The sequence below is a fragment of the Ranitomeya imitator genome, chromosome 1 (genome assembly GCF_032444005.1).
Source record: "Ranitomeya imitator isolate aRanImi1 chromosome 1, aRanImi1.pri, whole genome shotgun sequence".
NCBI lineage: Eukaryota > Metazoa > Chordata > Amphibia > Anura > Dendrobatidae > Ranitomeya > Ranitomeya imitator.
The window spans coordinates 391391565-391410779 of record NC_091282.1 but is presented as its reverse complement, the minus strand read 5'-3'; the positions used below and the strand labels follow the sequence as shown (position 1 = coordinate 391410779).

General features: G+C 43.0%; 1 protein-coding gene across 1 annotated transcript in view; it reads left to right on the top strand.

Annotated features, from left to right (window-relative positions):
• The first annotated feature begins 913 nt into the window (after nt 1-913).
• CNTNAP4 (contactin associated protein family member 4) overlaps nt 914-19215 on the top strand; it is an 820352-nt gene continuing 802050 nt past the window's right edge. The window contains exon 1 of the mRNA XM_069762123.1: nt 914-1392. Coding sequence (XP_069618224.1) covers nt 1308-1392 — 85 coding nt within the window. The 5' untranslated portion in view covers nt 914-1307. The remainder of the gene's footprint in view (nt 1393-19215) is intronic.

Here is a 19215-nt window from a genome sequence, read left to right as displayed (position 1 = left end):
ATCTATCTACTGTATCTATCTATCTATCTATCTATCTATCTATCTATCTATCTATCTATCTATCCCATATCTATCTATCTATCTATCTATCTACTCTATCTATCTATCTATCTATCTATCTATCTATCTATCTATCCCATATCTATCTATCTATCTATCTATCTATCTATCTATCTATCTATCTATCCCATATCTATCTATCTATCTATCTATCTATCTATCTATCTATCTATCCCATATCTATCTATCTATCTATCTATCTATCCCATATCTATCTATCTATCTATCTATCTATCTATCTATCTATCTATCTATCTATCTATCTACTGTATCTATCTATCTATCTATCTATCTATCTATCTATCTATCTATCTATCCCATATCTATCTATCTATCTATCTATCTATCTATCTATCTATCTATCTACTGTATCTATCTATCTATCTATCTATCTATCTATCTATCTATCTATCTATCTATCTATCCCATATCTATCTATCTTCTATCTATCTATCTATCCCATATCTATCTATCTATCTATCTATCTATCCCATATCTATCTATCTATCTATCTACTGTATCTATCATCTATCTATCTATCTATCTTCTATCTATCTATCTGTCTACTGTATCTATCATCTATCTATCTAATCTATTTTCTATCTATCTATCTAACTTCTATCTATCTATCTATCTATCTATCTATCTATATCTATATCTATCCCATATCTATCTATCTATCTATCTATCTATCTATCTATCTATCTATCCCATATCCATCCATCCATCTATCTATCAGCCTATTAACTATCAGCCTATTCTTCCTGAATCTAATGGCTGTGCCCCAGCTCCCGCGGATTTGCTGTGCCAGCCTGATGTTGCCACCCTCTTCTCCCCGCACCCAGTGACATGCAGTGTGGCTCAGTGCTGTGGGCAGAGAGGAGCCGGGCAGACATCCGCAGGAGCCTGGTGCTGGTGCCCATGTGCAGAGCTGCTCGATACTGGAGTGTCTGCATTTCATGCAGTCACATTTCCCAGCTGTCACCAGCAGGGGTTGGCAGGACCCAGTGAGCGCCAGGCTCCAGTCACCGGGCTGACAGTTTAGCCCTGAGTGATTGTGTGAGACTGGGAGATTCTCCAGCCAGAGGAGGCTGCTGGTGTTACTGGTTCTGCTGGTGTTACTGGTGCCTTTGTGAGAAGATCCAGGGGTGCACCAGTCTCAGCTGTCTGCCAGCCAGAAATCACTGCTAGAAGAGGCACAGGACAAGTAGTGAGGAGCTGCAGCTTCCTGCACTCTGGATTTAAGGATGGATTTGGCCACATCAATCTTTAGCAAGGTGCTCGTCCTGCTCTTGGTGAATGCTCCAGTCAGGGTGGTGGCAGCCAGTAAATGTAAGTATTCCAATGTGTCACATTGTGACTGCGCTCTGTCCAAGTGCTGAAATGCTGGGTCCTGTAGTGATAGGAGAGGTCCGGACAATAGTGATGTCCCTGAAGTATCATATTGTGTATGGAACTGCAAGTCATCACTACAGCACTACAGGACTGACTGGAAAAGTTTCTCTGCCCCCTTATAATACAGTTCTACAGTATGTGCCTGGTCTGTGCCATCTCGTAATGTAATGTGCCACCTTATTACATCCTGCCTTACTTTTAGTCTGAGCTGATGAGTCCCAGACAAGGAGACCTTACATGGCATAGACATACACCGGATATATGGTACTTGTGGTGCTTTACTGCTGCTCAGGATGGAGCCAGGGTCTATATAATGCTCAAACAAAATGATCCAACTCACCTTTTCCAAAATGAATCCAGGAAGCCGGACAGCACGCCACCGCATGGCATTTTAGGCGGATATGTCCAAGAAACGTAAAGAATCCAGCTTCCATTTTACAGACATAAAACATCAAATTTTGGTTACTCCATTAAAAGATAATAATAAAATATATGTATCTATATATATCTATATATCTATATATATATATCTATATCTATATATCTATCTATATATCTATATCTATCTATATATCTATATATATTCATATCTATATATATATATATATATATATCTATCTATCTATAGATAGATAGATAGACACCAGGACTGCGAACACTGTACCATGTGAAACGCGTTGGTTTTTCTGGAGGGTGCTCACTTCACCTTTTTGCAAACATGTATATTCACTTTTTCACCGGAGTAATTAAAATGTAGTGTTTGTGATATTATCCTGGGAGCCGGATCCTTCACCTTTATAACGCTACATCCTGTACGTTGCTTGCCGCCTTCCCCTGTGTTATATTGCTTCATTTATTTCCAATGCATCCGACAGACCAAATTTGCTTGACATTACAGTCTGTTGATGGAGAGATCTATGAATTTTCGTCAATGCCACATTTTGCTAATATTTGAGTAATATTGGAGTAATATTGAAGTGGAGTCTAGTAGTGAATTAAGACTTTTTTTTTAAGGACATGATGGCAGGGTAGACTCCAGCATTTCAACAAGGCTGTAAGATGCAGTTTCTTACCCAATAATCCCTACAATGGGACATCAGGGCAGTGTTTCCTCTTATTTCTAACATTTCTTCATTCTTTGGGATTTTAGCGACTGTAAGTGGTTAATTCTGCTCAGTACATATACATAGGGATTTTATCAATTCTGTACATTTGAATTTACCACTGCGGGCAGACATAATAAGTGACATGGAATAGAAGGAAGCCATTGTACAGAAATCCCTTAGGACAACGTGTGGTTGTAGCAGACAGCAGCTGAAGCGCTAGAGGTCACTCTAACAATTCCGGTAGCCCAAGCTGCTGCAGCACGGGGAATAAAATATTAAAAAGCTACAAAGTGCCTACTACAGAAGCGCATAAGAAATTCTGAGAAAATGGTGTTCAAAGTCATTTACAGTAAACCAGGCATGATATATAAATCATTTCTGAAATCATCTTTGAACATGACTTTATTCTTACATTAATCTGGTTTTTATTATAGGACAGGTAGCATTATACTATATAGTGCATTTACTATTCTGTAGTCTTACTTTAAACTTGCGTTACTACTGTGATGGAGATACAACGTATTTTTATCATTTATTATTTTTTTTCCTTATATAACGCCATCATATTCCTTAGCACTTATCATCACTTTCCCTATTGGGGCTCACAATCTAAATCCCCTAGTAGTATGTCAGAAATTGGAGACCCCCAAATATAGGAAGAATATACAAACAGATGTTGTCCTTGGTGGGATTTGAACCCATGACCCCAGAGTTGCAAAGAAGCAGTGCTAACCACTGAGCCACCATAGTCTAAATGAATAGATATAGCTTGGAAAGATACATTTGAGTATTTAAATTAGTAGTTATTATAGATCTAGTATTACAAATCTTGTTGGCATTGATGACTCACTTTTTTAATGTAGGGGAACATCACAAAAGGAAAAGACCAGGTATACACATTCAGTTGGAAAGTAATTGCAACAAGCAACAACAAGTTTGGGGAAGCAGCTACTTCTTTGAGAGCTGTTTTATCTCCTTTAGTCCCTGAAATAGTAAATCAGTCAGTCAGTAAATCAGATCCTGGCTGGCAGGCTGAAACTGGGTCATGAAGTACTAATAGATAAAGTTCAGTGTCGTCTCAGTGGAAAAATGCTTCGCAACGAGATGGAGAGAATTGCCCCAAACACCAAACTAGGTATTTATCATTAATGGGGTTCGGTGCTTAAAACGCTTTCAACTTGTAAGAAAGTGAAGCTATGAGGTTAATTAGAAGAAGATGTAGACGTCACCGACCAAAATGAACCATATATTTCACAGTTTTTTTTTCTCTCTGATAGAAAAGTTTAAAATACTTAATAATTTACTTTTGATGACACAAAAACTCCTTTTGGTGGCAACATATACCCATCTAATCCTCCCAGACCGATCAGGTACTGACAGGTAAGCAGTTTGCAGGGCTGAATGCTAAACTACTTATTGGGCTTCATTGAAGTAACAAAATGAAACTTTTATAAGATCTGAACCCATTTTGGGTCACTGGGTTGGTTAATCTAGTAGACGAGCGTTTGCCATGTTTCACTATTGTGTTCTTTCTTCATGGGACAGGAGTCAAATCTACCAGAATCCCTAATTTTGTGAATTACAATGCAGCTCATTTACATCATTACCTACAGACAATATACCAGAAGGGTTGGCTGGATATTGGGATTGTTGATGTATAAGCTTTTATTTATTTACAGACAAGTGATTAGCAACTTTTTTTAATGATTTAAGCTAAGCTTTTCATTTCTTCCAATGTAGAAAAACTTTTGTGACTCAATTAAGCATTTCTTTAAAACATAGATGTCGATACCAATCGCCGAAGGAGGAAAAATAACATTGGGATTCTGCTGCTGACCGAGAACTTTCTTAAATGAAACCCATTTCACTAGGCTGTGACTCCACCTGACATTGACTTTGTGCCTATCACAATGCCAATACCTTAAAGAAAGCAATTTCTTAGATCTTGAAGCATAGGATTGCTGCTGTGCTTTACTTTGTAACATGTTGCATTTTTTGTTATCAAAGTGAGGGGAATAGAATTTTAAAATATAAAACTAAATATAAAATAAATATAGAAATAAAAATGGTATAGGCTATAGGAGCGATGTCTCACCAAGTATGAATTAGTCAGAACTAGAGATGAGAAATAATTGTATTGTCTTATTGCGCATGGGTAATTGTGACTGTGCAGAAGCCACATCCATACTGCTACAGGTAGCTCTATTTTCCTATCGTTGCCTTTTTTTTTCAAGTACTGGGAGACGATACAGTATATGTATCGGAGGTGTCTGAAAGTAGAGTAAATGTTCTCTTTTTCTCCCCACAGTTAGAGCCACATTGTTTCATGGGCTACAGTTGGTCTTATTTAGTGATTTCACAGGATACATTATGCTTTAAGTCATATAAACTATACAATATAATGGATTAAAACTAACAGTGATAGTCCATGTGAAATGACAAAATGTCTCTCTTGACATGTCTCTTTCAATTACCAATTCCACATGAAATATCTATTCGGTAGCATGTTTTCTGGCAACTCTACGTTTTTTGCTAGTCCTCTGTTGTTCATCCTGAAAATCAATATAACTAAGGAATTATTATTTCCATTATCCGTAATCGGCTATACACAACTCGCAACTGCCCATACACAACTCCCAACTGCCCATACACAACTCCAAACTGCCCATACACAACTCCCAACTGCCCATACACAACTCCAAACTGCCCATACACAGCTCTCAACTGCCCATACACAGCTCCCAACTGCCCATACACAACTCCCAACTGCTTATACACAACTCCCATCTGCTCATACACAACTCCAAACTGACCATACAGAACTCCCAACTGCCCATACACAACTCCCAACTGCCCATACACAACTCCCAACTGCCCATACACAACTCCCAACTGCTTATACACAACTCCAAACTTCCCATACACAACTCCCAACTGCCCATACACAACTCCCAACTGCCATGGAAACGAGAGCTTGGTTCATTTATTATTTTATTTTTGTAGAGAGAGGAAAAATCTAAATACCTATGGTTCATCTCATCAGAAAACAAAAGGTTTGATTGTTGAAATAGCAACGTTCTGATCATCTATTGGGGGAAGTGGAGAAGCCCCCATACATATAAGATGGTCAGCTGAACCAGCTGAATTCGAAAGTTTTGGACAACTTTAATCTAGTGTTTATTGGGGCCTTTAGTCATGTTTCTACACACTCTCTGACACTATCCCATTAGTGTTGCCAGGGGCCAATTGAGTGAAAAAAGGGAAAGTAGTTAATTTAGTACAATGTAGTTCACACTGCTGAAAAGATAGCCGTCCTATAAATTATTCGCCACATGCAGAACAAATAATGAAGGCACCAAATTAAATTACCGCAAGCAAAGATCTTGAAATCTGTGACAAATCATAATAATATCCTGTACCTTTTAATTAGATGTTGAATAACTATTATTTGCTGGAATTATGATATTCTTTTAATTTAACTCCTTCAATTGCCGAAAGGACATCAAAAGTTCAAAAATTGCAGCCATGTTATCCCAGTCAGTTTAAATTGATTTCGCACATGCACTGCTGTATAAATCCAATAATGGTTAAAAGCAAGATTGAATCTTAACTTAAAACCCTGTATATGATCTTCATAAACTGAATGACTCAATAAGTATCATTGGGGCATTGCAAGAATTATGAGTCTAGAAGAAGAAGATTCGATTATAAGGCATGAAATTGTCCTTATAGCAACGAATGAAACTAACTTGTCCATCAAACGTTTAACACCCAGATTAACTTATTAAAATGTTACTATTTTATTTGTGCAATTCGTGTTACTTAAAAGTATATATTTTAAGTATCTTTACATCACTCCTGGCCAGCTCTAATAACTTTTTGAAAGGTGTTTGGAACTTACCATATTTGGGGATATTGATGGGTGAGTACAAAATTGTTGCAAATTATGACATTCATATTAATCCAGGACAAAAGTACATTTCTTACAGTGCTGCTCAGCAGCTAAAAAATGCACCAAATTCTGTAAAAGAATTTGGCGCTTCCTACTGGGGCACTTTAACAACCATGGTATACAAAGTCCCAGTCTTAATGAAACAGGCCCTTTGCATCTGTGTTAAAAGTTTGTATGATATTATTACAACAATTTAGTAAAATTTAATCATTATTGGGGTTGGTCCCATTTTTTTCAAAATAATTTAAAATGAGTTTGCCAGTACAAAATGTCTGTTCAAACCAAGTACATCCCCTTGTATGGGACAGAGCCCTAATATTATTCATGCCTTTATTCTCCTAATCCACTACTATGTTTTTCAGAAATCGATATGCTAATGAGGTGCTCCGTGCATCCTGGACGTAGCCGAGCAGGTTAATCTCACCTACACACAATAGAGGATTTATTAGTTTCTTCTTAAGTTTTTCTAACTGCTGCATGATACAGGACCTTTGGTATCATCATGGTCATATGATCGTGTTGTCACCACAGATCCTGCAGCAGTCTCAACCTCAGAACTAGCTAAGCAAATAAGGTAGCACACTGGATCGCTGGAACATGCAAATATGAAACACGAAAATTGAACTGCATTACTGCACTAGAAATATGAAAAATGAGAGCGTTTAGCGCATAAAAATGGCCAATTTTATGTGTACCTGGTAGCCCCTTTACGGCATCTCTCTTATACCAGGTCCTTAAGGACCAGTTTCATAAAAAGTACCAACACCCCCTTTTTCCCTTCCGGGGATGTCATCTTTTTTCATTAAGAAATGCCGCAAAATAACACATTTTTTTAACATGATTCTCCGTTTAACACAAAGTAATCTTTTTAGAAGGATTGTTTGAGACTAGCAAAATGAGTCAGAGTCTGCTGTTTTCCCAGAAATTGTGTCACACCAGTAGATTACATTAATTTAAGCTATGTGCCCACATTGCGGATTTTTCCGCACCGTTTTTCAAAAATCCGCAGGTAAAACACACTGCTTTTTACCTGCGGAATTACCTCGTATTTGCTGAGGATTTCCTGCATTTTTTGTGCGGATTCCACCTTCTTTTTTACACCTGCGGATTCCTATTAAGGAGCAGGTGTAAAACGCCGTGGATTCCGCACAAAGCATTGACATGCTGCGGAAAATACAATGCAGCGTTTCAGAATTATCCGCACCATGGGCACTGCGGATTTGGTTTTCCATAGATTTACATGGTACTGTAAACGCATGGAAAACTGTGGATCCGCAGGCAAATCTGCACCGTGTGCACATAACCTAATATTGCAGTTCTTTTGCAGTCACTTGAATAGGGCTGAGTTGCAGTACCAGACAAAACCCATGTGCAAACAGAACCCTGTTTCTAATACTGGAATTAAAATAGCTCTCTACACAATGCACATTCATTCAATTTTAATACATTGAATAATGTTCTACCATTGAGTCCTGTAATTGTAATGTGACAGCCAACCACACTATAGATTTAACCCCTTCATGACCTGAGGTATTTTCGTTTGCATTTTCGTTTTTTGCTCCTCTTCTTCCCAGAGCCAAAACTTTTTTATTTTTCCAACATTATGGCCATGTGACGGCTTGTTTTATGTGGATCGAATTGTACTTTTGAATGACATCATTGGTTTTAATATATCGTGTACTGTAAAGCAAAAAAATACAAAGTGCGGTGAAATTGCAAAAAAAAAGTGCAATTCCACAATTGTTTTTTGTTTTGCTATTTTTCTATTTTCACTAAATGTTAAAACTGACCTGCCGTTATGATTCTCCAGGGCATTACGAGTTCATAGACATCAAACTTATAAAGGTTGTTTTCTATCTAAGTGATGAAAAAAAATTCCAAAATTTGTAAAAAAAAATTGCACCATGTTCCCATACCCTTAGTGCCTCCATTTTTCGTGATCTCAGGTTGGGTGAGGGCTTATTTTTTGAGTGCTGAGCTGACTATTTAAAGATACCATTTTGGTGCAGATAGGATCTCTTGATCGCCATTATTGCATTTTAATGCAATGTTGCGGCGACCACAAATATGTAATTCTGAAGATTTGACTTTTTTTTGTTACGCTGTTTAGCTATCGGGTTATTTTTTTATATTGATAGATCGGGTGATTCTGAATATGGTGATACCAAATATGTGTATGTTTGATTTTTTTTTGTTTTATTTTGAATGGGACAAAAGGGGGGTGATTTGAAATGTTATATATTTTTTAATTTTTTTTCTAGATTTTTTAAAACATTTTTTTTTTACTTATGGTATGCTTCAACAGTCTCCATGGGAGACTAGAAGCAGCCATAACCCGATCGGCTCTGCTACATACAGGCGATGATCAGATGGCCTGTATGTAGCAGAATTGCTGGCTTGCCTTGAGCGTCGACCACCAGGTGGCGCTCATAGCATACCGGCAGTGACAACCATAGATGTCTGCTGGAGACCTCTGGTTGTCATGCCAACCTGTCTGCTTCCCACGGTCATGTGACATGGGCGCTGATGGGTGAGATTGCCCGCGCACTTGCCGGAAGCGTGTGTTAAATGCTGCTATCAGAGTTTGACAGTGGCATTTAATGGGTTAACAGCAACTGGCACATGTCAGCTGTTCAAAGTAGCTGACATGTGCTGGAAAAGATGTGGGCTCGCCACCGGAGCTCATATCAAAGGGAGGGTGTCCGACATCAGCGTATTATTACTCCCGATGTCAGAAAGGGGTTAAACAGGTTGTCCAGGTTTGGGACCTTAGACTGCTGAATTCCTTGGTATTTCTATTGTGAGGAGTGATGTGACTACTCGAATTTGACTTGCACACTTGCAGTCACATGCCAACTACATTTGTTCTTCAATACCGTAGAATTGATAGAGACAGATGAAACTAGTCGGGATGTGATCACAAGAATACCATTGCATTAATGTGGTCACGTGGCAGCCTGCCCGCACCAGAAATACTAAGGGATAGCTGTCACAATTTAGCAGTCTGCAGTTATATAGAGTAACTTCAAACTTTTGACTCAAGTCTGGACAACCCCTTTAGGAATTTAAATAACAAGATAAATGGATATAATGAGTATTCAAATGACTTCAAGTAATTTTATAGGTGCATTTGTTTCAAGAAGGTTGAAATGCCTATAACTCTTATTATTCAGGTTCCTGTTGGCGATTTCTTTGCTATAAAGGAATAATTTTAACACCATTGACAAAATATAAAAATACTGACTATTGGTTTCTAATGGACATGTGGAAAAGACATAATTCTTTGATTTGATAATTGCATGAGAATAGGGTCCAAGCCGCAATACCAGACACATGCCATGGGAATGAGCAAATCTTCCTGTAGTTTACATCCTTGGCAATCCCTTTGAGGTCCTGCAGTGACCAAGATTATAGAGACTTATCCACAAAGTGTCAGCGCTTTAATTGCTCCCAAAGGTGCCTCTACTAATCACTAAATGTAATGGATTTAAAATGTAGATATTCAATTATTTTGTGTCTCATTATCGTAATCAATTATTATTCCTTTGTAGAGATGGTTTCACTTTGACATTGGCTTTAATTTCTGTTAATCAGTGTCAAACATGACTAATTATAATTTCTTTGATTTAATGATATTATTGTACATAATAAAAAAGAAAAATCCAAGGATGGAGAATACTGCTGCTAGATGCTGTATGCCCTCTGCTACATTCAATTCCACAAAACACTTTGAGATTGGGGTTTATTATCGCAAAGAAACTTAACATTTCGTTTTTAGTGGATTTGTCAAATACATAAATTGTTGCAAAGGTTTTGTAAATTAAGTGATGAATACATATGATGCATTAACATTATAGTTTTATAGATCAAGTTTAGATTTATTTATTGCCCATGTCACCTTCCATAGCGACCATTGTTTAACCCTGCTGTTCTGTTGGTCAAAAATGACCGACTTTGAACTTCAATATTCTTTAAAATATTCAAGATGCGGCTCTGAAACCCGTGGCCGACCGACCCATCCTCATTTAAGTCAATCAACCACAAGTTTCAGAACCGCATCTTGAACACCCCAAAAAATACCAAAGTTCAAAATAGGTCTCCCCAGACCGAACAGAACAGCAGGGTTAAATGAAAAGAGACCTGACGTAAGATCAAAAGTGACTTCTCTTTTTTTAGAACCGCTGCTCCCTGAGTGTTCCATTTTTTTTTATCCAGCATACAGTTTCAGAGATCTGGGTCTTTTTATTCAGCACTGATTTTATGGGCTTTAGTAAGGGGGCCATGCTCACAGGACTTTAACCCCTTTACCCCCAAGGGTGGTTTGCACGTTATGGACCGGGCCAATTTTTACAATTCTGACCACTGTCCCTTTATGAGGTTATAACTCTGGAACGCTTCAATGGATCCCGGTGATTCTGACTTTGTTTACTCGTGACATATTGTACTTCATGATAGTGGTAACATTTCTTTGATATTACCTGCGTTTATTTGTGAAAAAAACGGAAACATGGCGAAAATTTTGAAAATTTTGCAATTTTCCAACTTTGAATTTTTATGCAATTAAATCACAGAGATATGTCACATAAAATACTTAATAAGTAACATTTCCACATATCTACTTTACATCAGCACAATTTTGGAACCAAAATTTTTTTTTGTTAGGGAGTTATAAGGGTTAAAAGTTGACCAGCAATTTCTCATTTTTACAACACCATTTTATTTTAGGGACCACATCTCATTTGAAGTCATTTTGAGGGGTCTATATCAGGGGTCCCCAACTCCTCAAGGCCCACCAACAGGTCATGTTTTCAGGATTTCCTTTGCATTGCACAGGTGATGCAATTATTACCTGGGCAAGATTAAGGAAATCCTGAAAACATGACATGTTGGTGGGCCTTGAGGAATGGAGTTGGGGACCCCTGGTCTATATGATAGAAAATACCCAAGTGTGACAACATTCTAAAAGCTGCACCCCTCAAGGTTCTCAAAACCACATTCAATAAGTTTATTAACCCTTCAGGTGTTTCACAGGAATTTTTGGAATGTTTAAATAAAAATTAACATTTAACTTTTTTTCACAAAAAAATTTCTTCAGCTCCAATTTGATTTATTTTGCCAAGAGTTACAGGAGAAAATGGACCCCAAACCTTGTTGTACAATTTGTCCTGAGTACGCCGATACCCCATAAGTGGAGGTAAACCACTGTTTGGGCGCATGACAGAGCTTGGAAACGAAGGAGCGCCATTTGACTTTTTAATGCAAAATTGACTGGAATTGAGATGAGACGCCATGTGTTAGGAGTCGAGTTTCCTCTGCTGCACAGGGGGAATCTCGATCCGTCTCTGCTGCGGTCTCCCATTCTCCTCCAGCCGCAGTGGAGTCTGCTCAGCAGGGACGTCGATCCCAGCGTCTCGCTCAGTCTGACTCTGTGCGAAGAGTTGCTGCTGCTTCTCCAGTCTCTGCCATTTAAGTCAGTGCTGGTCAGCAGCGAGCGGACTTCTCTGGGACTAAGTCCTTGTCTGCACGTACTGAGCATGCCCAGGGTAAGATCTCCCGTTGGAGATCGAGGGTCATGTGCTCAGGCTCTGCAGCACATTCCATTGGTCCTCTTGGCAGGTCTTGGAAGGGCAAAAGTGCTGTAGCCACTTCCTGTGCTGCAACTATATAAACTGCGCATGACCGCACAGCCATGCGCTAGTATTGTCTCATAATGTTATATGTGTGTGTGTAGATGAATGTATGTCGATGGATGAAAGCTCCTAAATATCCCTCCCTAGAGTTGTTGTCTGCTCGCGGATGTTGGTAGCTATCTAGCGCCCGACTAATCATCTGCACGATACACACATTACAGCGTCCTCTTGCTGTGTCCGCCTGTACGGCGCCATGCGCTTGCCTTGCGCTTTCCATACCCAAGCCAGTGTGGTTGGTGGCGTCCGTCAGTGCGGCATTGCTCGCACTCCTGTGCAATTATATATTTATACTTAGTTTCCTTACACACCCAGTTGTGGTGTAGTGCCAGTGAGGGTCTAATCGGACTTCTATCCCAGTTGGGGTTAAGTACGCTGACTACTCGCTCGCGCTTTAGGTGCGGTACCGCGATCCTGTGACGCAACAGGATTGATCCCTTCACGCTGGGTGAGGTTGAAGCCACGTGTATATACTTTAGTGTACCGCCATATAGTCTGTATTTACTAGCAGCATGTTTTCACCTGCACGGTGGACCCCGGACTGCGAACGCATCCATATCACCTTTCTTGGTGCGTTCCGCCAGTCCTAACAGAATACTAGCGCCAGGGTCTGGCTAGTAAATGATGTACGATCAGCGTTCACAGCGGTACATCCAGCAGCTGGAGGGAAGGTTGGCGGCTCTTGAGCGTTCAACTTCAGCTGTGGATGTCACTGCTGTCGCTGTTCAGGCTGCTAGTGTTGCTGCAGCCACCTTGTCCACTGCCGCTCCTGTCCCGACTCTAACTCGCCTCCCGCTTCCAGAGAAATTCTCTGGTGACAGTAAGTCTTGTAGGGGTTTCGTAAGTCAGTGCTCTATCCATCTCGAGCTTCTGGCCTCTCGTTTCCCTACAGAGCGGGCTAAGGTGGGATTTATAGTGTCTCTTCTGTCGGACAGAGCGTTGCAGTGGGCTACGCCGCTATGGGAGCGTAGCGATCATGTGGTGCAGAGTGCTCCGTTGTTTCTGAGCACTCTGAAACAGGTCTTTTTAGGACCTCGTGTCACCCATGATACGGCGCTCCAATTGTTGGCATTGACTCAGGGCTCGTCCTTGGTCAGTCATTTTGCCGTCCACTTCCGCACCTTAGCATCTGAGCTGGAGAGGTCGGATAAAGCCCTCATTCCAATATTTTGGAGGGGGCTGGCTGACCACGTTAAGGACGCCCTGGCCACTAGGGAGATTCCCGCCACACTGGAGGAATTAATTACTCTATCCACTCGTATTGATCTCTGTTTTCACGAGCGGAGGTTAGAGCGAGCCCAGTGTAGGCAGAGGTTTCGGCTGGCTCTCACCTTCGCCAAACCTTTGGAATCTCCAGACCAGGCTCCTGAGCCCCATGAGCCTGTGGTAGAGTCTCGAGCAGGATCTAAGTCCCGGACCACTCGTGCACTCCAGATTTGTCATCTTTGCCAACAGTCTGGACATCTTGCCTCCAGATGTCTCCAGCGGTCGAGGAAACGTCAGCGTCTAGTGGTAGTTGGTGGAGGTGCACTAGACACGGCAACGTTTGCCTCCAAATTGTCCTTTAAGGGGACAATAACATTGGGCTCATCCTCTCACTCGGTGGAACTCTGCATGGATTCTGGGGCGGAGGGCAATTTTATGTCTTCAGCCTTCGCCCAACGTCACGCAATTCCTCTGGTCATGCTATCTCAACCAGTAACGGTACGAGTGGTGAATGGGTCGACACTGCCCACACAGATTACACATCAAACTATCCCTTTTACTCTGTCCATGTCACCATCTCATCAGGAGATTATATCTCTACTCGTCATTCCTGAGGGAATTGATGAGGTTCTCTTGGGGATACCTTGGTTACGGTACCACTCTCCTCACATCGAGTGGTCCTCAGGCAGAATTCTGGGATGGGGTGAATCTTGTGGGAACAGGTGTCATCGAGAGTGCGTTCAGGTTACTACTACAGAGGTACCCGCAGATCTCTCCTCTCTCCCCAAGCAATATTGGTCTTATGCAGACGTATTCTCCAAAAAGGCAGCGGAGACTCTTCCGCCCCATCGCCCCTATGACTGTCCTATTGATCTCTTGCCTGGTGCTGAGCCTCCCCGGGGTCGAGTCTATCCATTATCTCTCCCGGAAACGGAGGCAATGTCGCAGTACATACAAGAGAATCTGGCAAGAGGGTTCATCAGGAAGTCAGTGTCACCTGCTGGGGCAGGGTTCTTTTTCGTGCAGAAGAAGAATGGAGAACTACGTCCATGCATAGACTACAGGGGTCTTAATGCTATCACAGTTAAGAACAAGTACCCTTTGCCGTTGATATCTGAGCTTTTCGATAGGCTTCGGGGAGCTAGAGTGTTTACTAAACTAGATCTGCGGGGTGCTTATAACCTGATTCGCATCCGTGAGGGGGACGAGTGGAAAATGGCATTTAACACCAGAGATGGGCACTATGAGTATCTGGTGATGCCCTTCGGACTCTGTAATGCACCTGCCATTTTCCAAGACTTTGTCAACGACATCTTCCGGGATATGCTTTCCACCTCGGTTGTAGTCTATCTGGATGATATTCTCATCTTTTCTCCAGATATTGACTCCCAACGGAGAGATGTTGGCAGAGTCTTCGACCTCCTACGGGCAAACTCTCTTTATGCAAAGTTGGAGAAGTGTGTGTTTGAGCAGGAGTCCTTACCTTTCCTGGGCTATATCATCTCCGCCCAGGGATTGGCTATGGATCCTGCCAAACTACAGGCTGTGATGGACTGGCAAGAGCCCCATTCTCTTAAAGCGGTGCAGCGCTTTATGGGGTTCATAAACTATTACCGCCAGTTCATTCCCCACTTCTCAACTCTGGTAGCTCCCTTGGTAGCCCTCACCAAGAAGGGAGCGAATCCCAAATTGTGGTCGGAAGAGGTCTGCAAGGCCTTCACTTCTATTAAGTCCCACTTTGCTAGCGCTCCCATCTTACATCGTCCCGATGTGGATAAGCCATTCCTACTGGAGGTGGATGCCTCGTCCGTTGGTGCTGGAGCAGTCCTCTACCAAAAGGATGCTCAAGGTCGGAAGCATCCATGCTTCTTCTTCTCCAAGACCTTCACGCCAGCGGAGAGGAACTACTCCATCGGGGACAGGGAGTTGCTAGCAATAAAGTTGGCCTTTTCGGAGTGGAGACACCTTCTGGAAGGTGCGCGGTTTCCCTTCCAAGTTTACACGGACCACAAAAATTTGGTCTATTTGCAGACAGCCCAGCGGCTAAATTCTCGCCAGGCCAGATGGTCCCTGTTCTTCTCCCGGTTCCACTTTTCCCTTCATTATCTCGCCGGGGAGAAGAATATCCGTGCTGACGCTCTCTCTCACTCCCTTATGTCAACTGAGGAGGAGGAAGAGGAGCCTCGGCTTATAGTCCCTTCCGAGAGCCTGAGAACCGTGGCGCCGGTTTCGCTAGAGTCTGTGCCTCCGGGCAAGACTTTTGTGCCCATTAATTTGCGACCGGAGGTTCTCTCTTGGGCTCATTCGTCCAGGGTGGGTGGACACTTTGGGACAAAGAGGACATCTGAGCTACTGGCGAGGACGTACTGGTGGCCGCATATGGTCCGGGATGTCAGGGATTATGTTCTGGCATGTGTCTCCTGCGCCAAAAATAAATCTCCGCGTCAAAGGCCAGCTGGTTTGCTCTATCCCTTGCCGGTGGCAGATAGGCCCTCGGAGATGGTTGGGATGGACTTTGTTGTGGGTTTGCCCAAGTCTCGCGGCTGTACCATCATTTGGGTCATCACCGATCATTTCTCAAAAATGGTGCATTTGGTGCCGCTGCCGCAGTTACCTTCTGCACGGGCCTTGGCAGCGTTGTTCATTAGACATATCTTCCGCCTGCATGGTATGCCAGACAAAATTGTCAGTGACCGGGGTCCCCAGTTTGCGTCTCGGTTCTGGAGAGAGCTCTGTCGTCTTCTCAGTATTGAGTTGAATCTCTCTTCCGCTTATCATCCCGAGACGAATGGGTTGGTAGAGAGGGCCAACCAGACCTTGGTCACATACCTGCGACATTTTGCTTCAGCCAGGCAGGATGACTGGGCATCCTTGCACTCATGGGCAGAGTTTGCACTGAACAACGCCGTAGCCGACTCCACTGGACAAACCCCATTCCTCCTCAACTATGGTCAGCATCCACGGGTACCTGTGCCTATGCCCGTGTCTTCCGCCGACTCCAGGGTGGCAGACTGGGCTGTGGAGGCACGGGATATTTGGGACCGCACTCAGGATGCCATTCGGGCCTCTAAGGAGAGAATGAGGTCCTCCGCCGATGCTCATCGGCGCCCCGCTCCGACCTTTGCTCCTGGCGACTTGGTGTGGCTCTCCGCCCGTAACATCAGGCTGCGAGTTGAGTCCACTAAATTTGCTCCTCGCTACTTGGGCCCATTCAAGGTCCTCGAGCAGGTTAATCCTGTGGTCTATCGTTTGGCCCTTCCGCCATGCCTGGGTATCACCGACACCTTTCATGTGTCCCTCTTGAAACCCGTGTATATGTCCCGGTTTTCCGAGTCATCTGCTGGGACATCGGGTTCGTCTACGGACGATTATGAGGTGAACGCTATTTTGGGGTGCAAGGTGGTGCGTGGTAAAAAATTTTATTTGGTAGACTGGAAGGGTTATGGCCCCGAGGACAGGTCCTGGGAGCCTGTTGAGCGCATTCGGGCTCCGCAGCTCATTGCTGCCTTCGAACGTGGCGAGGCCCATGGAGGGGGGGCCCTAGAAGGGGGGGTAATGTTAGGAGTCGAGTTTCCTCTGCTGTACAGGGGGAATCTCGATCCGTCTCCGCTGCGGTCTCCCATTCTCCTCCAGCCGCAGTGGAGTCTGCTCAGCAGGGACGTCGATCCCAGCGTCTCGCTCAGTCTGACTCTGTGCGAAGAGTTGCTGCTGCTTCTCCAGTCTCTGCCATTAAAGTCAGTGCTGGTCAGCAGCGAGCGGACTTCTCTGGGACTAAGTCCTTGTCTGCACGTACTGAGCATGCCCAGGGTAAGATCTCCCGTTGGAGATCGAGGGTCATGTGCTCAGGCTCTGCAGCACATTCCATTGGTCCTCTTGGCAGGTCTTGGAAGGGCAAAAGTGCTGTAGCCACTTCCTGTGCTGCAACTATATAAACTGCGCATGACCGCACGGCCATGCGCTAGTATTGTCTCATAATGTTATATGTGTGTGTGTAGATGAATGTATGTCGATGGATGAAAGCTCCTAAATATCCCTCCCTAGAGTTGTTGTCTGCTCGCGGATGTTGGTAGCTATCTAGCGCCCGACTAATCATCTGCACGATACACACATTACAGCGTCCTCTTGCTGTGTCCGCCTGTACGGCGCCGTGCGCTTGCCTTGCGCTTTCCATAGCCAAGCCAGTGTGGTTGGTGGCGTCCGTCAGTGCGGCATTGCTCGCACTCCTGTGCAATTATATATTTATACTTAGTTTCCTTACACACCCAGTTGTGGTGTAGTGCCAGCGAGGGTCTAATCGGACTTCAATCCCAGTTGGGGTTAAGTACGCTGACTACTCGCTCGCGCTTTAAGTGCGGTACCGCGATCCTGTGACGCAACAGGATTGCTCCCTTCACGCTGGGTGAGGTTGAACCCACGTGTATATACTTTAGTGTACTGCCATATAGTCTGTATTTACTAGCAGCAGGTTTTCACCTGCACGGTGGACCCCGGACTGCGAACGCATCCATATCACCTTTCTTGGTGCGTTCCGCCAGTCCTAACACCATGTTGCGTTTGGAGAGCCACTGATGTGCCTAAATATTGAAACCCCCACAAGTGACACCATTTTGGAAAGTAGACCCCCTAATGAACTTATCTAGAGGTGTGGTGAGCACTTTGACCCACCAAGTGCTTCACAGAAGTTTATAATGCAGAACCGTAAAAATAAAAAATAATTTTTGTGAAAAAAAAATGATCTTTTCGCCCCCAATTTTTTATTTTCCCAATGGTAAGAGAAGAAATTGGAACCAAAAAGTTGTTGTACAATTTGTCCTGAGTACGCTGATACCCCATATGTGGGGGTAAACCACTGTTTGGGCGCATGGGAGAGCTCGGAAGGGAAGGAGCGCCGTTTGACTTTTCAATGCAAAATTCACAGGAATTGAGATGAGACGCCATGTTGCGTTTGGAGAGCCACTGATGTGCCTAAATATTGAAACCCCCCACAAGTGACACCATTTTGGAAAGTAGACCCCCTAAGGAACTTATCTAGATGTGTGGTGAGCACTTTGACCCACCAAGAGCTTCACAGAAGTTTATAATGCAGAGCCATAAAAATAAAACAAAATTTTTTTCCCACAAATATTATTTTTTAGCCCCCAGTTTTGTATTTTCCTGAGGGTAACAGGAGAAATTGGACCCCAAAATTTGTTGTGCAATTTGTCCTGAGTGCGCTGATACCCCATATGTGGGGGGAACCACCGTTTGGGCGCATGGGAAGGCTCGGAAGGGAAGGAGCGCCATTTGAAATACAGACTTAGATGGAATGGTCTGCAGGCGTCACATTGCGTTTGCAGAGCCCCTAATGTACCTAAACAGTAGAAACCCCCCACAAGTGACCCCATATTGGAAACTAGACCCCCCAAGGAACTTATCTAGATGTGTTGTGAGAACTTTGAGCCCCCAAGTGTTTCACTACAGTTTCTAACGCAGAGCCGTGAAAATTAAAAAATCTTTTTTTTCCCACAAAACTTATTTTTTAGCCCCCAGTTTTGTATTTTCCCAAGGGTAACAGGAGAAATTGGACCCCAAAAGTTGTTGTCCAATTTGTCCTGAGTATGCTGATACCCCATATGTTGGGGTAAACTCCTGTTTGGGCACACGGGAGAGCTCGGAAGGGAAGGAGCACTGTTTTACTTTTTCAATGCAGAATTGGCTGGAATTGAGATCGGACGCCATGTCGCGTTTGGAGAGCCCCTGATGTGTCTAAACAGTGGAAAACCCCCAATTATAACTGAAACCCTAATCCAAACACACCCCTAACCCTAAT